This window comes from Cnephaeus nilssonii (assembly GCF_951640355.1).
Source record: "Cnephaeus nilssonii genome assembly, chromosome: 2".
NCBI classification, from domain to species: domain Eukaryota; kingdom Metazoa; phylum Chordata; class Mammalia; order Chiroptera; family Vespertilionidae; genus Cnephaeus; species Cnephaeus nilssonii.
In genome coordinates, this window is record NC_137073.1 from 34,390,163 (window position 1) to 34,415,492 (window position 25,330).

The 25,330-nt window shown below is 40.0% G+C and overlaps 1 protein-coding gene across 1 annotated transcript; it reads right to left on the bottom strand.

Moving 5' to 3' along the window:
- YWHAG (tyrosine 3-monooxygenase/tryptophan 5-monooxygenase activation protein gamma) lies at nt 1-24,996 on the bottom strand. The gene is made up of 2 exons (XM_079782878.1): nt 24,682-24,996; nt 1-3,380 (listed from the first exon to the last, which is right to left on the bottom strand). The coding sequence occupies exons 1-2, from the start codon at nt 24,766-24,768 to the stop codon at nt 2,724-2,726; spliced, it is 744 nt and encodes a 247-aa protein (XP_079639004.1). The 5' UTR covers nt 24,769-24,996; the 3' UTR covers nt 1-2,723.
- Nucleotides 24,997-25,330: the final 334 nt, after the last annotated feature.

Consider the following 25,330-nt stretch of genomic DNA (forward strand, 5'->3'; position numbering starts at 1 on the left):
TGACGTCAGATCTGTAAGTTTATTTGCTCAATGTACGACAGCTACATAATGACTCACATTCATGATATTCCATCACTGAGGAAAACTGCTAAGAACGGTCCGTGTGTGAAATAATTCTTAGAGAAACACGGAGTTGGAAAAATAATCACTGATTAGACCTTAAAAATAGTTCACTGCATAACATGACAAAAAGCACAAAGGCTCATTCAGAGAACATATTCATTGTTCTCCTACACTGTAATAGTTATAATTTCACCATGACAAACACCAGACATTAAGATTAAGCTAACACTGGTGTTTCTTTTGCCCCCCCCGCCCCTTAAAAACAAAATATATAACTGCATGTCACTATAGCAACATCCAAAACAGATCAAATTGTTACAATCACTATTTGGTAGAGCAAACTTTACCCCCAAAAGGAAAACTTAAATTAAAAAAAAACTTTAAAAAATTTGAAGACTTAATTTTTTGTCATAGGAATACATAACACCTACAGTATAAGTTAATAAATTTCAAGCTACTTTATAGAAATACAACACTAGCATGCACAATATTGTATCAATAGAGTAATGGAGGAATAATCATTTCACTGTAGAGACAATATCATAGGCAAGTGCATTTCTTTAAAAATAAAGAAAAGAAAAGAAACCATTCAAGCTGCTTAAATATCAAGTCTCCCATTTCCTCTTCATTTTTAGCCCTCAGGTATGATTTTATCTTGCATTATTCTAAAAAGCAGCCAGAGCCAAAGCTGAAATTTTAAAAAAATATATAGGTTTTGTAATTCCAGTAAATCATTTCCAAATGCTACAAGGACACAACACTGCTCACTGGACATGAAGATAAATTAAGGAAAGCCCCACCTACCCTCCCCCTTCAAATCTTTCCCCTTCCATGGCATTGACTTTAGAGCCCTGTAATGGCAAAAGAGCTGTAAAGCTTTCTTCTCCTAGTTCTTCTGGTAGGGTTCAGTTAATTGGGACTTTCACTCTAGCATAGGAAGGGGACTGTCTAAGGAAAGTCATGCTGGATAAACTGTGCAATGTTACAGAGTATCATCACCATTCAATCTTCACTGTCACCTGGATTCTGTTAAAGGTAAGCTCAATTTTGGTATTAGCAAAAGCAAGTGTCAGTTTTCCTCAATCATTACTGATACCTCTTCCTTGCCTAAGAAAACAAGTCTGTTGTCATGACCTATCTGGGGAATTCACAGTTACTGATCTTATAAAAAAGGCTGAACACACGTGCAACAGATCATGTTTTCAGACAGGTTTATCCAAAATGAGAATGGAGGACCTAAGGCTAAATGAAAACAAATTTGTGAAGATAGCAATGTGGTTTCCTTCAATTCTAAAGCATGCACTGATTACACAAGAAATGAATCTGATTTCCATGTTTTTGTTAAAGAGAAAAAAATATATAGAAAAAGTTTTGGTCAAATAGGAGTTTAGTATTTATTATCTGATAATGATTTTAGTGTGTTTTCCTGTAACAACTGATTGGGGGAAAAGTGTTTTCAGGGAGAAAAACTGACACACTTACGAGGCTCCCGGAACCGGACAGAATGTTTATGAACAGAGCTCTTCCTTTTGGATTTTCCTACCAGTAAGCTTCTAGCACCTGAATTTTCACACACTGCACCACAAACTTTCTCAAAATGACCACCCAGCTTCTACAACCCACAGCTTTTCAACCCAACTGAGTGGCATCAGCATAAGGTACAGTGGGGAAGACTCCAGTGAAGAGCGAAATGGCAGCGTAATCCCTGAGGAAGGAGCTGTGGCAGCTTACAAATCAGGATTTCTCTGAAAATATCAATGCAATCAATAAATGACATACAGACCTGAATTTTCTCTATTTTTTGTGGTGTTTAACATTTCTATTAAAGTGATTAATAACTTTTGTGGTGGACTTAAGAGGAAAGAAAGATAAAAATCCCACAGCCACCTGCCAAGCACCTATTAACCAATACCTAAAGTAGCTTTGATGCTTCTCAGGCAAGCCTTTGGCCTAGGAGATAACCAACCTGGATATGGCTGAATAAGGATGTAAAGCCAAAATAACTAGCAAAGAAAAATACACAGTCAATGGCTTGATGTTACATATGGCTGTAATGTAGAAATACTGTAAACTGCAATTTAGTGTTAATACTGTCATCTAATCAGAGACTTCAGAAAACTAGCAAGGCCTAAAAACCATAAGGATAAATATACCTTATGTTCCAAGTCTGTCAGTTTGGGATTTAAACTATTCCATGTCTGGTAGAGTACACCCTGAAAAAAATGCACAGCTAAAACAGATGAGATAGAAAGTACCCAAAACTTAAGACAAGAGCATATGTACATAAAAATCCTTACTGGAACCACAGAACTTACTGAATGAGGGCCATTCCACTGAAGTTTTCTTTTCATTTTAAAATCCTATTATCTAGCAATAAGTTAAATTAAAGACAGACAGCTCCACTTGCATTAATCTACAGAACAGTCCATATGCCGGTGTGAGGCTGCTATTCCAATACCAGCACAGCTAGCCTGACTTTCCACTAGTGGTATTTTGGCAAAAATGTCAAAGAGGCGATCAAAGACAGGACAGGTCGTGGGTTTCTCCCTAGGAAGGTCACCCCTCCCCTTCCCTCCCCCACCCGACCCCCAAACTCATGGGAAAAAAATAAAGACTGCAGTAGTAGCATCAGCGTGCGCTGCCAGTCCACCTGAGGGGCCTTAATTGTTGCCTTCTCCACCATCGTCGTCTTGCTGATCGCTTGTCCAGAGCGTTAGGTTGTCACGAAGGAGCTGCATGATGAGAGTGGAGTCCTTGTAGGAGTCCTCATTGAGAGTGTCGAGCTCAGCAATGGCATCGTCGAAGGCGGTCTTGGCCAAGTGGCATGCTTGCTCTGGGGCATTCTGGATCTCATAGTAGAAAACGGAGTAGTTAAGAGCCAGGCCTAATCTAATGGGGTGAGTAGGCTGCATGTGCTCCTTGCTGATCTCATGGGCTTCGCTATAGGCCTTCTCAGATGATTCCACAACAGTCGCCCTTTTCTCTCCAGTGGCTACTTCAGCCAAGTAGCGGTAATAGTCCCCTTTCATCTTCAGGTAAAACACTTTGCTCTCATACTGGGTCTCACTGCAATTCTTGATCAGGTAGTTATCTAGCAGGCTCAGCACATCCTGACATACCGCTTCCAACTCCTTCTCTATTTTTTCACGGTAAGCACGGACCATCTCTATCTTCTTCTCATTACCATCTGCAGAAGTCTTCTGCTCAATGCTACTAATGACCCTCCAGGAAGAACGGCGTGCCCCAACTACATTCTTGTAGGCCACAGAAAGAAGATTTCTTTCTTCATTGGATAGTGGCTCATTCAGCTCTGTCACCTATTAAGAGGAAAAGAATAAAGAGTTGTTATGGTACAGATGATGTCCGTTGGGTTAATCATAACCATATACAGCTAAAACATAAACATCCATCAGATGATTAAAAAGATTAATAGACAGAGAAGTTATCAGGCTGTGTGGGTGTATGGAAGGGAGATGGAGGTGGAAAGAGCAATAGTAAAAAATAATAATAATAAAAAAGTAAAAATAAAAAAATGCAACTGGGTCAATGGTGCCTGAATCCCTGCTTCACACCTATAAAAGGACACATACTTATCACATAGCTGTTCCATAAAGGAACTGTCAAGTCTAACTATTAGATGACAAATCAAATTTTTATCTAAATTGCAAAAGGTCAACAGTTCTTTCACGTACCATTACATACACACCAATCCTAGGAAATTCTATTATAGGTGGCTTATATACCTCTTATATACCATTCTGTTCTCTTAAGAACAGACTGACAGCTTCCTTCTAATATTGCCCTGTCTGCTAAACTTTTGGGTGAGAATATTTTGAGTATTGGTTGAGAATACAGAGTCAACTTCAAGCAGACTTTTGGGAAAGAAGTAGGCTTTTCTGCTCTTGTGTTAAGATCATATGAATTATAAACCTCAGAAAGTTAGTCAAAATTGGGGACATGGGACTGAGATTTTAGCAACTTGGGGAACACATATTTGTTATAGTGTTTGACTGAATACAATTAGCAATACAAAACAGTGGAGAGGTCAACAAAGTACTTTTGAACTGAGGTGGCCAATAGGAATTAATGCTTCTTTCAATATGGGCATTTCTAAAGGGTCCTCATCATCCCAAAGACTAACTGCCTTGAGAAAACTAAAGCAATAGCACACTGAGAACTCTGGTCAGGATGGCAGAGTAAATGAATGCAGTGCTCACCTCCTCCCATGACCACATCAAAATTACAACCTATATTGTGGCAGTTAAGAATCCAGAGGGAGCCCTAGACCGTTAGGCTCAGTGCATAGAGAGTTGGCCCATAGACTAAATGATCCTGTGTTCAATTCTGGTCAAAGGCACATACTTCGGTTGCAGGCTCAATCTCTTCAGGGCACACGTGGGAGGCAACCAATAGATGTGTCTCTCTTACATCGATGTTTCTCTATCTGTTTCTTCCACTCTCTCTCTAAAAAATATATAAATAAGTAAATAAAATTAAAAAAGAATCCAGAGGGTTATCTTGACTGCAGAGGTCTCCCTGAGGAGCAAGGAGTCCCAGCCCCATAATCTGTGGCTGTAAAAATCAGTGGGGATTCAGTTGGGGTGAGATGGTGAGATGAAGGGCTACTGGAGTCCCAGATGTTCCTCTTTTTGCACTCGGATGTCGAGTGTGACTCGACACGGTTAGCATCGGTAGCAGCTCGAGAAAAAAGCAAGCGAGTGCAAAGGGTTAAAACACTCCCTCGCTCTGAGCTCCAGTGCTGGGGCAGCAGCTCTGGCCCGGACAAAATGCTGGCAGGTGCCACTGTTCTTTTGCTGAGCCCTCCAGGTGGGCACCAAATCTGTCTCCATCCAACTAGCTAATATCACTTGCTGGCCTCATCCTGTTGATTATTTGAGACCTCACCCCACACAACCCATACACTAGCCCGAGCCTCTTTCACAGGTTGTTCCTACTGGACCTGGCTCAAGCTGTGGACTGTCCTAAAATCTCTCAAAGGTCACCTGGCTAGAGTGGCTCATTTGGTTGAACATCATTCTGTGCATCAAAGCGCTGCCAGTTCGATGCCCGGTCAGGGCACATGCCTGGGTTGCAGGTTCAACCCCTGGTTGGGGCATGTGCAGAAAACAACCAAAACCTCTCAAAGCGAAATCCACTCTGTAGAGTCAGTTTTTATAAAACAGCTTATTTGCTATAGTCATGGCCACTCCTCACAGCCAGTTAGCATGAGGGTCAATCCCACCAACCTGTCAATTGCAATCAAGGCTCAACTACAATAGGATGCATACAACCTACATAAGGGACACCCCTGGGGCACCCAGCTCAGGTGAACAGGGAGACTGGATCTCACAGAACACTTACTACATAAGGCCACCCCACCAAGACTATGAGATGTAGCATATCTACCTAATACTTTGAAAGAACAAAACGCCAGAAAAATAACTAAACGAAACAGAGGCAAGCAATCTACCAGTTCAAAACACTGGTTATAAGGATGCTCAAGGAACTTAGGAGAACAGATAAACTCCATGAAAACTTACACAAAGAGATAGAAACCATTAAAAAGAACCAGTCAGAAATTAAAAAAAAAAAAAAAGAGGATAGTTTAAGGGGCCTATGGAACAATAAGAGTAACAAAATCCGCCCTAGCTGGTTTGGCTCAGTGGATAAGAGCGTCGACCTGGGGACTGAGGGATCCTGGGCTCAATTCTGGTCAAGGGCACTTGCCCAGGTTGTGCACTCAATCCCCAGTGGGGGGCATGCAAGAGGCAGCCGATCAATGATTCTTTCTCATCACTGATGTTTCTATCTCTCTCTCCTTCCCCCTTCCTCTCTGAAATAAAAATATATTAAAAGAAAAAGTAACAAAATCCACATTAACCAGGTACCAGAAGGAGAAGAGAGAGCAAGGGATTATAAACCTATTTGCAGAAATAATGACAGGAAATCTTCCCTAACCTGGTGAAGGAAATAGACAAAGACCAGAAAGTACAGAGTACCAAACAAGATGAACCCAAAGAAGCCCACACAAAACACATCATAAATTAAAATACCAAAGGTCAAAGACAACAAGAAAATCTTACAAGTACCAGAAGAAAAGCAGATAGTTATGTGCAAGGGAGCTCCCATAAGATTGTCAGCTGATTTCTCAACAGAAACTTTGCAGACCAGACAGGATTGGCCAGAAATATTCAAAGTAATGGCAACCAAGGACCTACAAACCAAGATTACTCTACCCAGCAAGGCTATCATTTAGAATCAAAGGAGAGATAATGAGCTTCCAAGACAAGAAAAAGCTGAAGGAGTTCATCACCACCAAAACAGTCATACAAGAAATGTTTAAGACTTCTTTAAGAAGAAAAAGAGAACAAAATTATGAATAATAAAGTGGAAATAACTACATAGTTGTCAGATGGAAGGGGGATTAAAGGGCTGGCTGAAAAAGATGACGGGATTAAGAAGCACCAATTGGCAGTTACAAAATACTCATGAGGATGTAAAGAACAGCATAGGTAATATAGTCAATAATATTATAATAACTATGTATGGTGTCAGGTGGGTACTAGATTTATTAACTTGGGATAATTTCATAAGTTACATAAATGTCTAACCATTATGTTGTACACTTGAAACTAATATAATAAAGAAATTAAATCAAATCACTAACACTACATTTAATTTATATAATTTGATTTCTGTGACATCAGAGCCATCCATATAGAGTAGCAAGTGTCTGACAACCACATGAAACAGAAAATTTTGCAGGGATAGAAGTCTTACTTTTTATTCCTATTCTGAGGTTACATTTTTATTTGTCTAGTTAACTATCATACCTAAACTGGTGTATACTAAGTCAATCACAACATCAAGAAACCCAGATCATTCACTATTTCCTACGTTTTACAGCAGATTAGGCACTTCCCTTGCCTGACCCTCTCATGTGCTTGTACTCCAGCTGCAACATTAATTGCAAAACACTTCATACTTCTGCCCCTGCCTAGACTATTTCCCAGTGTTCCTGTCTGGAAAATACTTACACAATTATCAAGAACCAAGTTTATACTAATGTCCCCTATGAAATCTTCCCCATCTCTCCTTCCACCCCGTTAAAACTGGCTACTCTCTAGAGGCCTCACTGTTTCCTGTGTAGCTCAACCATAGCATTTATATAACAACATATTAGTTACAGATGTGATGGGTAGGTGGATCATAAGCCAAAAAGATCTGTTAAACTATGGAGGGGAGGGCGGTTGCTAGGATGCCAAGAGACTTGTTTTCTATGAATGAATCATTTACACTTTTATAAAGGGGGTGGGGTGGGGAAGGGCTACGCTTATTGAAACTTGTTGCATAATTTAAATAGTATCTCTCAGGCCCAGTTGGTGTGGCTCAGCAGTTGAGGGCCGACACATGAACCAGGAAGTCATGGTTCAATTCCCTGTCAGGGCACATGCCCAAGTTGCAGGCTTGATGATCCCCAGTAGGGGGCATGAAGGAGGCAGTCAATCAATGAGTCTCATCATTGATGTTGTTTCTATCCTTCTCTTCCTCTCCCTTCCTCTCACTGAAATAAATAAAAAAATATTTAAAAAAATTTTAAATAGTATCTCTCAAAAATAATTAAATCAAAATGTAAACTAAATCATTTTTATTAGTTTATTGCAATTCATTCTTTAAATGAATTGATCATGCTTTGCTAATTTTCACAATATCCAGCAAGTAATATACAAATATTTACTAAACTGGTCAGTTTTTATGTTAACCTCTTACTATGCATTACTAATTCTCCATTATAATGCTAGAGAACACCAGGACCTCTACCAGATATGACCTAAATGCTACAGACCACAAAGTGGGAGCTTGGGTTTGGCATACTGGACTTCAAAGCAGAAGGAAACCAGGACAGAGGTGCTTTCTGCTCCATGATCCCCTAGCACATCCCCTTGTAGAAACACCACTTCCCCTGAATAAGACTTATCATCTCACATCCAATTCTGTATATATTCTAGGCTTTGGAGACACTATTCTTAGCCTCAGGCCATTGCCATTCCTGTTCATTTCTGATATGTATGTTCCAATATCCCAGAAGACTGGGGTTTCCCCAGTCTCACCATTTACTAAGTGACCTTGAGAGCAAGATATGTCATTTTACTGGGCCTCAGTCTGCTTATCTGTAAAACAGAGGCCTCTGCCTCTTTCATAAGGTTATTGTAAAGGTGTATCAGATGGAAGATATAAACTGCTCTTGACACAGTCAAGTGCTAGAGAGATGTGAGCAATTACTTTAGAGAATAACTTGAATAATTTTCCTTCATTTGAGTTCTCACCTAGGAAGCCTCTAAATTTCTTAATCTCCAAACTTATCTTCCTATATCAAGTATCCTCCATTTTTTATTTTTTTTAAATATATTTTATTGATTTTCTTTTCTTTCTTTTTTTTTTTTTTACAGAGAGGAAGGGAAAGGGATAGAAAGCTAGAAACATCGATGAGAGAGAAACATCCACCAGCTGCCTCCTGCACACGCCCCCCCCCCCCCCAACCAGGGATGTGCCTACAACCAATGTACGTGCCCTTGACCGGAATCGAACCTGGGACCTTTCAGTCCGCAGACCAACGCTCTATCCACTGAGCCAAACCGGTTTCGGCATATCCTCCATTTTTAAAAAATATATTTTATTGATTTTTACAGAGAGGAAGGGAGAGGGATAGAGTTAGAAACATTGATGACAGAGAAACATCGATCAGCTGCTTCCTGCACACGCCCTACTGGGGATGTGCCCACAACCAATGTACATGCCCTTGACCGGAATCGAACCTGGGACCCTTCAGTCTGCAGGCGGACGCTCTAACCACTGAGCCAAACCGGTTAGGGCTCTATTCTCCATTTTATCCTGTGCTCTATTCTAAGCTGAAACTTCCTTATCTAAATTACACCACTTTCTTTCCATAAACTTTACTATCATATATGTAGAAAAATTCCCGAGACTGGCTTTCAAACAAGCCAAGGGCCTCTGTAGGCCTTGGGCCAACATATCACAGGACTCTAGCCTATATTCACTGAGTGTGCAGCTACAGAAGACTAACTAACTGTCTCTAGTGCAACCTGATAAATGTCTTCCATGCAAGGAGGAGCCAGAGGTCGTAAGGCCATTGAGACAGAGTCCTGGCCTTTCCCCTAAATCCGTGGTCGGCAAACCGCGGCTCGCAAGCCACATGCGGCTCTTTGGCCCCTTGAGTGTGGCTCTTCCACAAACTACCACGGCCTGGGCGAGTCTATTTTGAAGAAGTGGCATTAGAAGAAGTTTAAGTTTAAAAAATTTGGCTCTCAAAAGAAATTTCAATCGTTGTACTGTTGACATTTGGCTCTGTTGACTGAGTTTGCCGACCACTGCCCTAAATCATGCTATCCTTATTTCAAGAGCTAGCAACTATTTAAAGCTCAAATTACCTCAGCACTGTGCTATATACCATTAGCTCTCACACCGAAAATAAAGTTTGGTTGCAGAATCCAAAGGTAGCAATTTGTGCACATGTAAAGTTTATCTAGTTGCCTCAGACAAACTGGAACATGGAGATTATGAAACAATATCACCTTTAGATACAGTAACTCAACCACATTTGGAACATACTCAGATGTTCTCTGCCACTAAGAAACTAAATTAGAGGGAACAGCCTTTAACTCTAAAAAGTCTGTTCAAAGGAAAGCAAGGTTTCTCTAAAAACCTTGTCAGAATTCAGAAAAATCCTTAAGTTCAAAATGACTTGTATGAGAATGACTTTTACATTAAAATAAAGATCACAACTATACTACTTTTAACTATCAAAAGATACTAAGTAATTTTTTAAAAGGACAAAAAAATTCCCAGTGTCCAAAAACTATTCGATGTGGAAAGACATGAGATATGCATCATTTGGGAAGGGAAGTAATGTTTTTCAAAACAGTCACTGAATTGTTTATAAGCATGCAGCATTTACAAATATGGTCCCCCAAATTTACTGTCATGGGTGTTGGAAAATGTGGAAAGCTTGTATGCTGCAGCATTGTATGTTCTGCTTAAAAACAAAATTGAGGTTCCTCTCTTCTCAAATCTTGCAATAGTAGCTAAAGTTCAAATTTCTTTTAGTGAGTTGAAGATAAAGAGCTATGAGTAGCCCGGCCCATGTAGCTCAGTGGTTGAGCATTGACCTATGAACCAGGAGATCCCAGTTCGATTCCCCATCAGGGCACATGCTCGGGTTGAAGGCTCGGTCTCCAGTGTGCAGGGGGCAATCTATCAATGATCCTCTCTCATCATTGATGTTTCTCTCTCTCTTCCTTTCCCTCTCCCTTCCTCTCTAAAATCAATAAAAATCTTTTTTTTTTTAAAGAGCTATGAGTAAAAAGGCTAGAGAAATCTGTTATTCTCACCAATAGTTTAAGAAATATAACTCCCCAAATCCCAGAAACTAAGGCATTAGATATTAATTCTTTAGTGTCAACTGTTCTTCCCTAAGAATTGTGGAGAGAACTCTTTTCTAAGATTAACAACCCTTGAGATTATGGAAAGGGCCAAGAAGCCATGAAAAAGGTAAGTGCAGTGATTATTACATATGGACACCCTACACTAAAAACAGAAGAAATAAGATAACATGGTACAAGATGGGCATCAGTGTGTATGTAGAACATGGTGTCTATATACTGTGTGGGCAGTGAAATAACCATTGTAAATAAATGTGACTCTGTTCTGCTTGAATACAATTAACCATGTAGTCTGGAGATGACCTGTCTACTAAGTCATATCTGAGTAAAATACCTTAAACTTTTCTGTGCAGGAAAGAGTAAACAAGATAGGCCCAAGACTGCTATCTTTAGAAAGGTCTACTTGCAAAACTGACCTTTGGCTGGCATCTGAGAACGTGGATTTTAGAAGAGTTCCCACAATTCCTGATAAGAATGGCTCACTGTCCCTAAACTGTGCAAATAATGTGATTTACTTTAAACACCCGTTTTCCTTCTAGGAGTCTCAAATTTTGCTATGTGATGGGCAGAGAGTGCCTATGTGACCAGCCCCAATACAACTGTTGGGCACTGAGTCTCAAGAGTTTCCTTGGGCCCAGCCTCTGTGGCTCAGGGGTTGAGCATCGACCTATGAACCAGGTCATGGTTTGATTCCCAGTCAGGGCACATACCCAGGTTGCAGGCTCTATCCTCGTTCAATTCCCAATCAAGGGTATGTACCTGGGTTGAAGGTTCGATCCACAGCCCTGCTTGGGGAATGTGTGGGAGGCAACCAATCAATGTGTCTCTCTCATCTCTCTCTGAAAAATCAATGGAAAAAAAATACCCTCAGGTAAGGATTAACAACAACAAAAAATAATGTTTCCTCGTTATACATTTCAGACATATGTCCTTCCTGTGTGACTCTGAGAACCCTTGAAAGCTTGCACCTGATTTGCTCTGATCTTCACCCTAAGCATTTTTTCCCTGTGCCAATCTAGCTTTGTATCTTTCCACTGTAATAAACCATAGCCACCAGTGAGACTATGCTGAGTCCTAGCAAATCATTAAATCTACGGGGACAGTCTTGGGGACCTCCAACACATAATCATTCTAGAAAACTTGATATAACATGTCCCATAAGGTCTGATGGCAAGGAAAAGATACTTAAACGCTACTCCTTAGCAGATGATTCATCAAGCATTCACTGAGCATCCTGCATGTGTCACACTGCACCACATTGTGCTAAAGATGCAAAACTCCCCGAGGAGGAAACACAAGCTTATTCACGTTAGAATATCAGTCACAGAGGTATTCTTAAGGTAGCAAAACTATTCCTGGAAAGCTTAGGGAATATTTTAATTAGAAGTAACAACTTTAGCTGTGTTTTTAAAAACCAGCAGCAGTCACCCTGGATAAAAATTACAGAAGGGAAAAACATTCCAGGAAGAGGGACATTCTAGAAGTCATGAAACTTCCATGGCATATTCAGGGCCACACCCAAGGTCTGAGATGAGAGGAAAGCTGACTGAGCACCTGAGTTTTTCTGACACCACCAAATCCTATGATCTTTTCACAACTACCCTACAGTGGGACATTATATGTGATGCAGAGAAATGAAGTATTTTTTCCCCAAGATCACACCATCAACACACAGCAGCACCAGGACCCTCTACCTTCAAATCCTGTGCTCTTTCACCCATGTGGAGTCTCTGATAATGTGAACATTGCAACATATCACAGGAAAAGGGCTAATTTCTATTACATAAAGACCTCCTAAAAAGTATTTAAGACCAACCAATAATTTAAAAATGGTTGTCTGGCTGTTGTGGCTCATTGGTCAAGCATTGACCTATGAAACAGGTCATGGTTTGATTCCTTGTCAGGACACATGCCAGGGTTGTGGGCTCAATTGCCAGTAGGGAGCCTGCAGGAGGCAGCCGATCAATAATTCTTTTTCATCTTTGATGTTTCTATCCCTCTCTCCTGCTCCCTTCTCTGAAATCAATAAAAATATACTGGGGTGGAGGAGAAGCAGTCAAGATAGAGAAGGTTGAACTTTGACTTGTTACCAGTAGTGCCTATTCAAACTAAACCCTCTCCATAATTTGCCGTTAATCAGATCTACAATTAAAGTTTAAAACTAATTTTGAAAACCAAGTCTTTAAACAAAAAAATAAAGCCAGTCGTTTTATAAACAAGTTTATTGATGTAAACTAACTCAAACACTCATTGCTTTGAGCTCACCACCCACCTCCACCAAGAATATTTTTTTAAAAACTTATTTTAGTTGTATAAAAATCTTTCATTATATCTTTATACAGATTAGGGCTAATAGTAAAATATATACTACAGACTTTAACCCTGTTTTCATTGAACTAATTACTAATTCTAACATTTTTCCAGTTTATTTCCTACATATATAATTTTACAGTTTCCAAATATCACTTGTACCCAACTATTCTATATTTTTCTAAATAAATTTGTAGTATCAAAATGGGTTCTTCACCAAAACTGTAATTCCCCTTCGGCCCCCCAGATAGCCTTTATGATTAAGTATTGTTATTTCCATTTTAAAGTTAAGAAAATTAAGAGTCAAAGAATGGAACCTAAATCCAATGGCTCAAAATCCCACATGCTCTCCACTATACTTGTTCTGAACCAAGGAGGGGAAGCTTTTTAAAAATATTATTCTGTACAGTCCTCCTCCTTAAAGACACAATACTGCATGGGATCCATACATGTCTATTTCTCCAGCCTAAGAACTGAAGCACAATATTCCTCAAAATGTTGAGTTACCACATGACTCAGCAATTCTATTCCTAGATATACTCAAGAGAAATGAAAACATAATGTCCACACAAAAATTTGTACATGAATGTTCACAGCAGCAACAACCAAAAAGTAGAAATAATCCAAATGTCAACTGAGTAGAAAAACAAAATGCCACATTATCCATACAACTAGAGGCCTGGTGCACAATTCGTGCACGTGTGGAGTCCCTCTGGGTGGCCTGCAAGGATCGGGCAAAACCCGCAGTCCAACGCCCCTGCAGCTCCTGCTCATCCAGGCCCCACTTTGCCTTCTGCAGGCTCATACCCAATCAGTCCGATCTGGAGAGGCTTCGTTCTGGAGAGGCTTCGTTCAGGAGAGGCTTGCGCTGCTACGCTTGCCAGCCATGAGCCCTGCATCTGGAGCTCTCCCAAAGGGGATCGGGCTGAAACCGGCTCTCCGACATCCCCCAAGGGGTCCTGGATTACAAGAAGGTGCAGGCTAGGCTGAGGGACCCCACCGGTGCACGATCATGCCGGGGAGGGATCTCGGGGTGGGCTCCAGGGCGTGTCCAGCCCCATCTCACCCAGTCCCCATCAGCCAAACCGCAGCTGCAAGCTAACCTACTGGTTGGAGCATCTGCCCCCTGGTGGTCAGTACACGTCATAGCGACTGGTCAACTGTCTGCCCCCTGGTGGTCAGTGCACTTCATAGCAAGTGGTTGAGCAGCCTTAGCATATCATTAGCATATTATGCTTTGACTGGTTGTTCAGTTCAGCCATTTGGTCTATTTGCATATTACCCTTTTATTATATAGGATTATTATATAGGATGGAATAGTATTCAGGCATACAGGAATGAAGTACTAATACATGTTTATGCTAAGTGAAGGAAGCCAGCCACCAAAGACCACATATTTGTTACATGATTCCAGTTGTATGCAATGTCCTGAATAGGCACATGTATAGAAACAGATAATAGATTAGTGATTGCTTAGAGTTGGGACCTTTTTGGGGGAGTGTTGGGGAATGGGAAGTGACTGCATTGGGTACAGAATTTCTTTTTGGGGTAATGAAAATGTTCTGGAATTAGGTAGTAATAATGGCTATACAACTATGAATATACTGAAAACCATAGAATTATATATACACTTTAAATGGGTGAATTGTATGGTGTGTGAATTATATTTCAATAAAGCTATAAAAATAAAATCTTATTGTAACATTTTTCACATACCAGCAATTAAATATTAGCTCATTTGTTTGATAAGTGCAGAATTCTAAATACTTCATGCTTCATAATATGTGGGCTTACACAAAAAAACTCACTGTTATAGAGCACAGACCTCTAGCTCTTATATTTAATCCTCCTCTTCTGACTTTAAATAAATTCCTCTGTAGTCTGATGTAGGTTAATCTTTCTCAATAGCCTCAAGTCCCAAAACAAGAACAAAAAAGTTTATGTTTATTACTCAGGAATTAACAAACTTGAAAAGGGATAAGAACCTTATATATTTCTTTCTTTTAAAAAATTTTTTAATTTATGTTTTTTAGAGAGACGAAGGGGAAGAGAGAAAAATATCGATTTGTTGCCCCACTTATTTACACATTCATTGGTTGCTTCTTGTAACCCACAACCTTGACTAATTGGGACACAGCTCTAATCAACTGAGCTACCTGGCCAGGAGAACCTTACAATTCTTAGCACGGATATTTTTCATTACAAAGCATTCAATCCCACCACTAAGGGGGAAAAAGTCAAGGAGGGAGATACAGTATAGTAAGATAACTTACTTCCCAAAATACAGACAATCTATACACATACCAATCTTGTGCTCCTTTTTCCTCTTACAGACCCTACTGAGTGAAGGTCTCCCTGTCTATCTACACAACTTCTGTGAGAACTCAGACTAAATTCACTTTCAGAAGTACTTCATGCTAAAGTTAAATTTATCTCCCTACAACTGCCATTCGCTAGACTTAATAATTTTATCTCTTCAGGCCAAAATCAATTCTTTAAACAGGTAAAGAGAATCTTCATGTCCCTGGAGCTTCTCTTATTTTTTCTATGATCTGGATACAATTCCTCTCACCACCCTGACTCTTCCTCAAAATATGTTCTTTTTTCGGGACCCTTCAGTCTGCTATTCAGAATACAGGAATTCAAACTTCAGCTAAGCTATTTTCAGAATTCAACAAACACACTAATATTATAATTGCTAGCTTTATCACAGATCATTTCTTTTTTTTGGGGGAGGGGGCAATTAAACAAGCTGGTATGTGAGAAAGTGCTGTATGAACTATGCTATAGGGTAGCAATTTTAAAAAAGTAGCTCTATTGAGATATTATCTATTAAGCAGAAGCTAGGGATACTGATGAACATCCTAGGACAGCCCCCTAAGAGACCAAAGAATAATCTGGTCCAAACGTCAATAGTGCCAAGGAAGAAAAACCCTACTCAAAGCCATTAATATCCAGAACCAGGTCATATTTGCTCTTCCTCATACTGCTCTCATGCTTTTCTGGCCACATAAAAAACGTATCTCCAGAACTCATAACGGAAAATTTCCTACATATCCTTCAAATACTACACTTATTTCCTAAAGCCTTCTAAAAAATTCTCACACAGAACTAATTACTGCTTACTCTATGTATTAGTAACTTTTACCTTTCCCCATATAGTCAAAATAAAAACTAGTTATAATTTATTATTTTTGAGAATCTATATGCTAGATGTAGTTCTAAATTAAGTATTATCATCAATAGAAATATATTTCACCCAAGTGTTAAAATTCAATCCATTACTATAGTTAAAGTTTCCTTCCTCAATAGATGGATGAAGTTCCAAAAATCTCAAGTTTACCTACAGGACCTTCAAATAAAAATGGCAGTATACTCACCTAAATTAATGATATCATTACATTGGTCAGCTCCATACTTCTGAATTCAAACCTCAGCTAGTATGCATACTTACTATACATTATCTATACACACATTCCCTCAGTAGTATACTGACATTAAGGCAAAATGATTTTTTTAAATGCTTGGCAAGTACCCTAGACAGGTGGCTCAGTTGGAAGGAGTGTCGTACATATACCAAAAAGGGTTAGATTTCCAGTCAGGGCACATACCTAGGTTTTGGGTTCAATCCCCAAAAAGCAGCTGATGTTTCTCTCTCCACCTTCCCCCACACTTCCTCTTCCTCTAAAATCAATAAACATATCCTCAGGTGAGGACTTAAAAAAAAGAGAGAACTTTATTCTCTTTAAAAAATGCTTGGTAAGCAACAAAGCCAAACAAAAACAAAATGTTTATTCACATTGTCTCCAACTAATCAATTGTGTTTTAGCCAGTCTATCAGATTAGATTAAAAGCTAGAACAAAAGCATCTACCTTCATTGTCTTTTCAAAAAAAAAGGGGGGGGGGGGGCGCACAGGAGATTATAATGAAGTCTCCGCAACTATCTACCCATTAACTTCCAGTAAAATTAATTCTAACTGTAAAAAAAGAAAAAAGGCAGTAAACAGGAAAGAACATACTAATGTAATTACAGAACTCTTCTTTTAACCGACAGACACCATCATCTTTCCTCTGCCTATTAGTTATCCACCCAGCCTTTCAACCAACCCCTCCTGAGAGTAAAAGCTGAGGGCAAGAAGCACTTGGATGTCAACTTAAGGAAGCACTCATCTTAAAAATCAAGGAAAAATTAAATTATCTGCCATCTGGATTAATGCTTCAAGCAAGAAACTATACTTTTCAGTTGCCATATTTGAATGTAGAAATCTTGCTGGTAATCTGAGCATTTGTGGCAAATAGGAGTAATTTTAGTTTGATAAAAAGCCATGTGCCAAGATGGTACATTCCAAATGGGCTGGAAGAGTTAGGAAAGTATGTAGGTACAGTATTGGCCAATGTGCTGACAAATAATGAACCTGGTTATATGAAGGCATATTATACCAATTCACCTTTATTTTGCATATACTATATACTTTAACGTTTCTACATTGTTGTGTTTTTTTCTCCTTAAAATTGATGGGGGAGGGGGGGCATCGATCAGTTGCCTCCTGTACACACCCTAACCAGGGATTGAACCCGAAACCTGGGCATGTGCCCTGACTGATGTATTAGATGCTCCAACTGAGCCACACTACCCAGGGCTCCATATTAGTTTTTTTGTTTTTAAGGCAATCATTCTAACCACCAGAAAGCAGAAAAAGGGAGACTTGCCACAAATAAGCTAGCAGTCAAGCTTTCCCCCATTTGAACCTTTTATTTCCATTGATAGAAAGAGTGATAGGGCATCCTTGAATTTTGAACCATGTGTGTATAATACCTACTCCAACAATTACATTTTTCAAAACTTTTAAGAGATCAAACCTAGTACTAGTGATGGTTTCAAGATCCTTCAGAATTATTCTTAGCTATTCTTTCAGCAATTTTGTGTTTCTGTCCTAATATCTAAACTGTTTGGAAGCTTTAGCCACAAAGATATTCATGGAAGTTTTTTTCTTTTATTTAGTTCACTTTTTTTTTTAAATCCTCACCTGAGGATATTTTTTCCATTGATTTTTAGAGACAGTGGAAGGGAGAGGGAGAGACAGAGAGAAACACCGATTTAAGACACATAGATTGGTTGCCTCACGCATGCCCCCGACCAGGGCCGGGATCCTGTAACCAAGTTTCATGTCCTTGTCTGGAATCGAACCTGGGACCCTTCATTCCACTTATATGTGGAATCTAAAGAACAAAATAGCCCTAGCCAGAATGACTCAGTGGATAGAGTGTCGGCTTGGGGACTGAAGGCCATGGAAGTTTTATTTATAAATTTGGAAACAGCCTAAATGTTAAACAAAAAATAACTAAATTATGACACACCCATAGGATTGTTCAGCCACTGAAAATACTGACAGGAGAAAATATCCTTGAAATCTTAAGGGAAAAAGACAATGTACAAAAGCAAGCCTAAACTTGTAGAAAAAGACATGATGGCAATATCTGTCCTTGGGGAATTATTATGGTGATAATACTTGTCTTTTCCCAAAAAAATTTCTAGCATCCTAAAAAGCCAGACATTTTAATCATCAGTAGTCAGTCCCATTGATGACAGACTTCCAAAAACCAGGCTTTTAGAAAAATCACAGCATCCCAAAATTCAAGATATTCTAGAATAGTCCTTTCCCTGCTCACTTGCTTTGCTTGCCTCAGAATGCTCTTTACTACTGTTCCTCTTCTATCCTGTTAGTTCTCCTTGCCCTTCTGGATTGGGTCATTTTCAGCCTAGAAGAAAAAAAATCTAGTGTCTAAACTTTAAAGTTTTTATTTCTACTACACAAATGCAGTTAGAAAAGACCAGATGTAGTTCGTATGTGAAAACTGGAGTATGATTTGTAAATAACAACCATCCCCATAGTGTACCCATACCAGGCAGGCCTAATGTAAAAGTGTACTGCAGCGAGTATGGGATCGTATGCCTAGCTACTATTCATGCTGGACCTCCACTACAAAGACATACTAATTCACTATTTCATGTTAAACTGCCACAAAAAGAGCATTATACTGAAATGAATGGTACTGAAGTGAAACAATTCAGTAAAAAAAAAAATTAAGCTTATCTCTGCATCTTTAAAGTACTGGCACGATAGGCAACTTTGTTTCCTAGATGGAGGCTATTTAAGTATGATGCCATAATTCCTTCCAGAAAGCTAAAGAAATTTCAATGATCTTCCAAAGCAAACGTGGTGGGAGAGGGCAATGGGGGCATAAAAGCCTTCCTCTGGTTACCTCTTAGCCTTCTCTCACTTCTCTATACCACTGCAGCTGCTCTTCACTCAGCTGCGGGGGAGGGTAGATGCGGGATTCCTCTTGAGCTACTACTGTCATTACATATTCAGCTGCCCATTGCTGTCACTGTCATATTCCCAGCTCTGATACCCTGTTATAGTAACAGAATTATTAAGGACACTACACCTGGGCCTTACTCACTAAGTCTGGCTTTAGATCTCTCCAAAAAATATGATATTCCAAAAAAAAAAAAAAAATAAGACCGAAGAGTTTATTTGGAAATGTTTTAAATGTCATGTTAAAAAATCAATGTATGTCATGATGTAAAATACAGCACAGAAAATATAGTCAATATTGTAATAACTATATATGGTTCCAGGTGGGTACTAGAAGCGTTGGGGGAACACTCTGTTAAGTATATGACTGTCTAACCACTATGCTGTATACCTAAAACTAATATGAAATATTAAATGTAAGCTATAATTAAAAAATAATTTTTTTTAATATCTATGTAATAGGGGCGGGTGGGGGGGGGATCAACCAATGAATTCACATGCGTATAAGCATAACCCATAGACACAGACAATAGGGTGGTGAAGGCTTGGAAGGAAGGGGATGGTAGAGGGCAATGGGGAAAAAATGAGACATATGTAATACTTTCAATAAAGATTTATTAGAAAAATTTTAAAAACCTATGTAAGAATACTTATTTCTATTTACCTGTTCACAACCCAACTAAAGCTTTGTGGCACATTAAGAGTATTCCACTCAAGGTAAAGAAAAATCTACCGCTGTGGGACACATCCTTCCTTACAAGTGAAATGCTGATGAAAATTTAGTTTAGACTTAAGCAGTTCTTTTATTTTTTTTAAAGATGTATTTATTGATTTTAGAGAGAGGTAGAGGGAGAAAGAGATAGAAACATGGATCGGCTGCCTAATGCTCGCCCCCTACTGGGGATCAAGCCCAAAATGTGGGCATGTGCCCTGACTGGAATAGAACTGGCAACCTCTTGGTGCATGGGATGTCGTTCAACCATCTGAGCCACACCCGCTGGGCAGTTCTTTTAAAAGGAAGGGAGAGAAACTCATGCAAACGCTTTAAGATTTACAATTTTTATTGTTTCTGCAAAACCATGGGACCAGACCAGTTATTTAACCATTTATCTTAAAATTAAAGTTTTCTTTTGGGAATTTTTGTTGATTACTTTTCATGTAACTTAACTATTCAAATTCATAAATTAGTAACATTAAAATTTCAAGAATATCTACAAGTGCCAATTTAAAGTAAGATGATATGGTTTGATAGTGAACCAAAGCGATAGCTGATACCTAAAGTGGAATTTGGGGAAGACAACAGAAAAATGATTATGAGAGGAAAGGCCATAAGGCAGCTGGTACTGGTAGACTAGAAAGACAACAAAGATAGCCCCCCATAATTATAGTTTCAAATATCTGGTCAAGCACTAAAAAAGAGTTTAAAAAATAAGACAAAAGATAATGGTTTATATCTAATTCCCCTCCGCCCTTGACTATTAAACATATAGTCTTTGCTTTTCTTTCACATCCCTTGAAATCTGGTAGAAATACAGAACAACGCACTGACAAATAAAAGGGTTAGAGCTAGTGATCTGAGGATGAGAAGAAGCTTCTGGCAGATTTAGAAACATCCAGCCACTGTATTTACCATCTTATTTATGGGAATCCCATCAGTTAAGAATCCCATGTTTGAATGGCTCACCATTCTCAGTAATGCATAGATAGGTTCATTAGGGGGCTGCTACCACACAACAGGGAAATCATCTATAACCAAGTCAGCCTTGGGGTGGGAAATGAAACATACCACCACCAGCAAAATTCCCATGATCTCCAAATAGTTAATAGTTTGCTCTGATTTCAGGTAAATTTTTCTTATTTATTTGGGTAAGTTTTTAAGCTCTAACTTTTGTCAATTTATGCTGAAAAGGTTCAGACGTTAGAAAACAAAGACAAAGGGATACTGATTACCACTGGCTTTGCTGTTGTACTTCCATTATTGACACATTCCTGAACCAGTCAGGTTTTGAAATCCAGCCAGCGACAGCCAGACCATCATCACTTTTAAAGATATCATTTTCTCATTTTTTTCAACTAGAGATGATGGTTATACAACATTGTGAATATACTACATGCTACTGAATTGTACACTTGAAAGTGGTTAATTTGTGTCCTGGCAAGACAGTTATTTAGAGCCCTCGGCCCACCCGTGGTTTCCCCTCTCTCTAAAAAAAAATTAATGAATAAAAAAATTTGAAAAGAAAATGGTTTGTTATGTGACTTTAACCTCAATAAAAGCAAGGTCGATGGGGGGAAAAGGAGACATATATAATAGTTTAAACAATAAAGAATTAAAAAAAAAAGCAAGGTCATTTTCTCCACTTTTTAAAATAATTTAGAGTTTGGTGTAATAAATAAGTATTAAAGGATGAAATCCTCCCCAGGGTCAGCAGTTAATCCAAAGGATTAATGAAGATGTACATTTAGCAACATCGTTATCTCAATATAATTTTTAAATAATTACAAAAAGCAGTTAACATTCATTTCAGTTATTGTGAAAGATAACACATAAAAAGCAAACTGTTATCTGTATTCTTTCCACTCCCAAGAAGAGAACAATTGAAACCACATGACTTAGAATAATGGCTGGCAGAACTCCACCTCTGAAGAGTCCAGAGGTGTCATTACTCCATTAGAGATAATGGCTATTGATCTAGCCTCCTGGAAGAGCTAATAGGAAAAAGAGTATTTCAGATAGCAAGAATTTTAAAGTATATCAATTCTACTAGGAAGACTTTTATAAAAATATAACTAAGGTAGCCTCTTGTCACCAATGCCCCAGCCACACACAGGAGTTAAACTGCTTAACCCAGTGACTTAAAATTAGTAGCCCAGACCTTTTTCTCTACACCCACCCCAGGCAAATACCAGTAGCCTACTTAGAACATTAACTTCCCAGGCCATTAAAATCCAAAGGACAAGACAGCATTGTCTAATCAGTAGGAAATCATTGTCTTCTTAAATGTAAGACTGCACATTTGTCTTAGAAGACTAAATTTCCCTTTTTCCTCCTTTCCAAAATACTGCATACTATTTCTAGCCTGCTTATCTACATACAACTACCACTCTGCACAGATTCCAACAGTGTTACTAGAATAATTTCATTAAATGCAAATAAATCCCTCTAACATGTAGGACTGAGTATTTTCTTTTTACCTTCCAGTACTTTCCAAATTCTCTATGATGAGATGACTTTTATAAGAAAAAAACACACAGTTTTATAAATAGTTTCTATTTTGAGCACCTACTGCATTTATTTAATCCTTACAACTTTTTCAAGTAGGTATTGACCCATTTTACAGATGAGGAAAATGAGGTTCAAGGTAAACCTACTTCATCAAAGTCACAGTAAACAGGTTTGGAAAGAGGTCTGCTTTATTTGACAGTGTTTTTTCCTCCAACTCCATCAAGGAGCAGAAGCACAAATATAGCTAAAGAAAACTTTTCCAATCCAACCTAGTGTTTTGTTTAAAATTTCTATCTTTATTCCATCACTGTCCAATTTTAATGGTGAGATGGATGTTTAAAAATACAAATGTCTTATACACGCTTATGAGAAAACTAGAAATAGGAAAATGAATAGGCATATCTAGAGGTCACTGACCTGCATGTGTAAGGGTAAATGAAATTATTTTTTGCACTAATCCTCATCTGCTGAAAGATGAAGTGTTCAATTCCACCTGGCTTATCTGCTAATTTCTGCATTACCTTGGACAAATGCCATTTGCATACTCCCTACCAGCCCTTCGGTGCATTGCAGCCTCTGTGTCATTGTGTGACATCACTGGGTTGCTTTGGATATAGGTGCGAGGTCACTCGCTTTTCTGTGAAACTAGAAGTACGGAAAAATTAGAAAAGTCAAAATAACATGAACTTAATATATTTCCAATATTTGTAACTATTAAAAATGCAACTTTTGTCATTTGAGCTTTAAAATGTTTTAGGATAGCAACTGTGGCAATATATTAATTCATTGGTCCCCCCACTTTCAGAACCAATTGTCTTGCTTAATGAGATAAAATTTTGTTCATGTAGCTGACTTAAATATAAAGACATCAGCTTATCTTTTGTGAATTCGTAAAGTTATTCAGTAATCTGTAATACCAATACTGCTTCGTTAAAAAGATTTAACATGCAAACTACACATCTGAATCCCTTTCACACTAAAGATGCATTTTTAAAATCTTTGTTACGTAAGGTAGGAAGTTAAATATTAAGGTAGTGGGAGACCTAGATCGTTAATTGGAATCATTTTCCATGTTTCATTTAATAATGCTCCATACCTTTCTCCTCCCCTAATATCAAACTCGCTGACAGCCCATTAGATAAATGTAGTGTTACTGACAAAATGGTGCAATACAGGCAGGAATCTGCAGACAATTAGAGATCAGTATTCCCTTTTCATCAGCATGGGGATGTGCTAGCTTGCGTGTGTTTTTTTTTTTTTTTTTAAGCCTTAGATGTATCTAACAAAACAAGAAAATTTTAAAAACACGTTTTTTCCCATTTACAGTAACTCCTCCCAGCCTCCACCCAGTCTAGGCTCTCTGCAATATGACAAATGCAGAATCTTCTGGAATGACTTGATACTGCCTCCCACCATCGCTTTGTTTGCAATAACAGGTTAGAGGGAATATTTTTTTTCAACTTAATAGGAATTTCAACAGATGTGTGCCTGTATTTAAAAAAACAAACAGCATGTCACAAATTGAACCAGCCAGATAAGTTCACAACCTTTATTTTAAAGACAATACCTACCGTTTTCAATACAAAACATTAGGGAGAAATGGAAATGACATGTCGAGAACAATCAATGAAAACGCTAGCAAGACAAACGTCCTCCCCCCCCCCCCCCTTCCTAAAAGCACGAGGACTTTGCTTTGGGAAATGGAGAAAGATCCTTTTGTTAAGAAAAACGTGGGGAAGGTTTCGACTCTGCCCCACTGAGCCCAGGTTTTCAGGGAAGCCTACATTTTTCTTAGGGAGGTTCTACAGGATCTGTCGGGAGAGGCAGCGGGGAAGGTTGGGAGGGGGTGGGAGGGAAGAGGGGAAGATGTTAGGAAACCCGGAGACAAGCCGAGTGAATGCAAAAGGCGCCGCCCAGACGCCAGGGAGAGAAAGAGGAACCGCATCCATGCGGTCCCCCGCCCCCACGCCAAGGCTGGGAGGAGGGGAAGTGGGGCACAAAGGATGCGCAAGACCCCCGCTCAGGAGACGCGGGGGGCAGAGACCCCACTTCAGAGGTCAGCCCCGCAGGACCCCGCCCCAGCCCAGCCCAGGGAAGGTCTAGAAGGCAACGCCGTCGGCCCTGGGGGACACTCGGGGAGAGGCCGCGTCACAATCCGGGTCCCCATTCGCCATCGGGACCCTCCCCTGTCCGCTTAGAGAGCGAGAAGGCCCTGCAGTCGCCACAGGCGACTAATCCACGGGTCGTCCACGCGTCTGCGAAGGGGTTGGGGCGATGAGGGGGAGGGGAGGAGGAACTCACGTTCTTCATGGCCGCGGCCATGTCGTCGTAGCGCTCCGCCTGCTCGGCCAGCCGGGCTTTCTGCACCAGTTGCTCGCGATCCACCATCTTCGCGGGCTGGGTCGGGCCGGGCGAGAAAACCGGGGAGGCCTGAGGGCTCAGAAGGCAGCTGCAGCGCGGCTGGAGCCGTGTGCCGGAGGGACCGACCACGCAGCGGGTGGCTGAGGGGATGAAGGCGGCGCAAAGGCTGCAGCTCGGGTTGCAACCGCGGGAACGGGCGTGAGGCGGCTGCGACTGCAGTGCGTGCCGCGGACGGACAACCCCCTGCGGTCACGCCCACGCCGCGTGACGCATAGGGCCCGCCCACCCGCGCACCCCGCCAGGCTCCGCCCCAACTCTTCCGCTTCTGGGGCTTCCCCTCCCCAAATCAGCTCGCCGCCGCCTTCAGGGTGTCCCTTCCTTCCTCTCTGCCTCTCAACACTGGCGGTTCTTCACTACACCCCAGTTCCAGCGTCCCAGCTTCTCCAGATGCCTCCCCTTCTCCCCGCTCAGGCCCCCGCCCTGCCAGGCCCCCGGCCCCTGGGCCCCTGGGAGTTGTAGTTCACCCACCGGCGAGGTGATACATTGGAGAGATCAAGGACAAAGGGGCGGTCAGCACTACATCTCCCAG

Excerpts from the sequence above, each read along its gene's own strand:
- YWHAG (XM_079782878.1), bottom strand. The coding sequence starts at position 24,768 with ATGGTGGATCGCGAGCAACTGGTGCAGAAAGCCCGGCTGGCCGAGCAG. Across the intron at positions 3,381-24,681 it reads TGGCCGCGGCCATGAAGAAC|GTGACAGAGCTGAATGAGCC; the intron begins GTGAGTTCCTCC and ends TCCTCTTAATAG.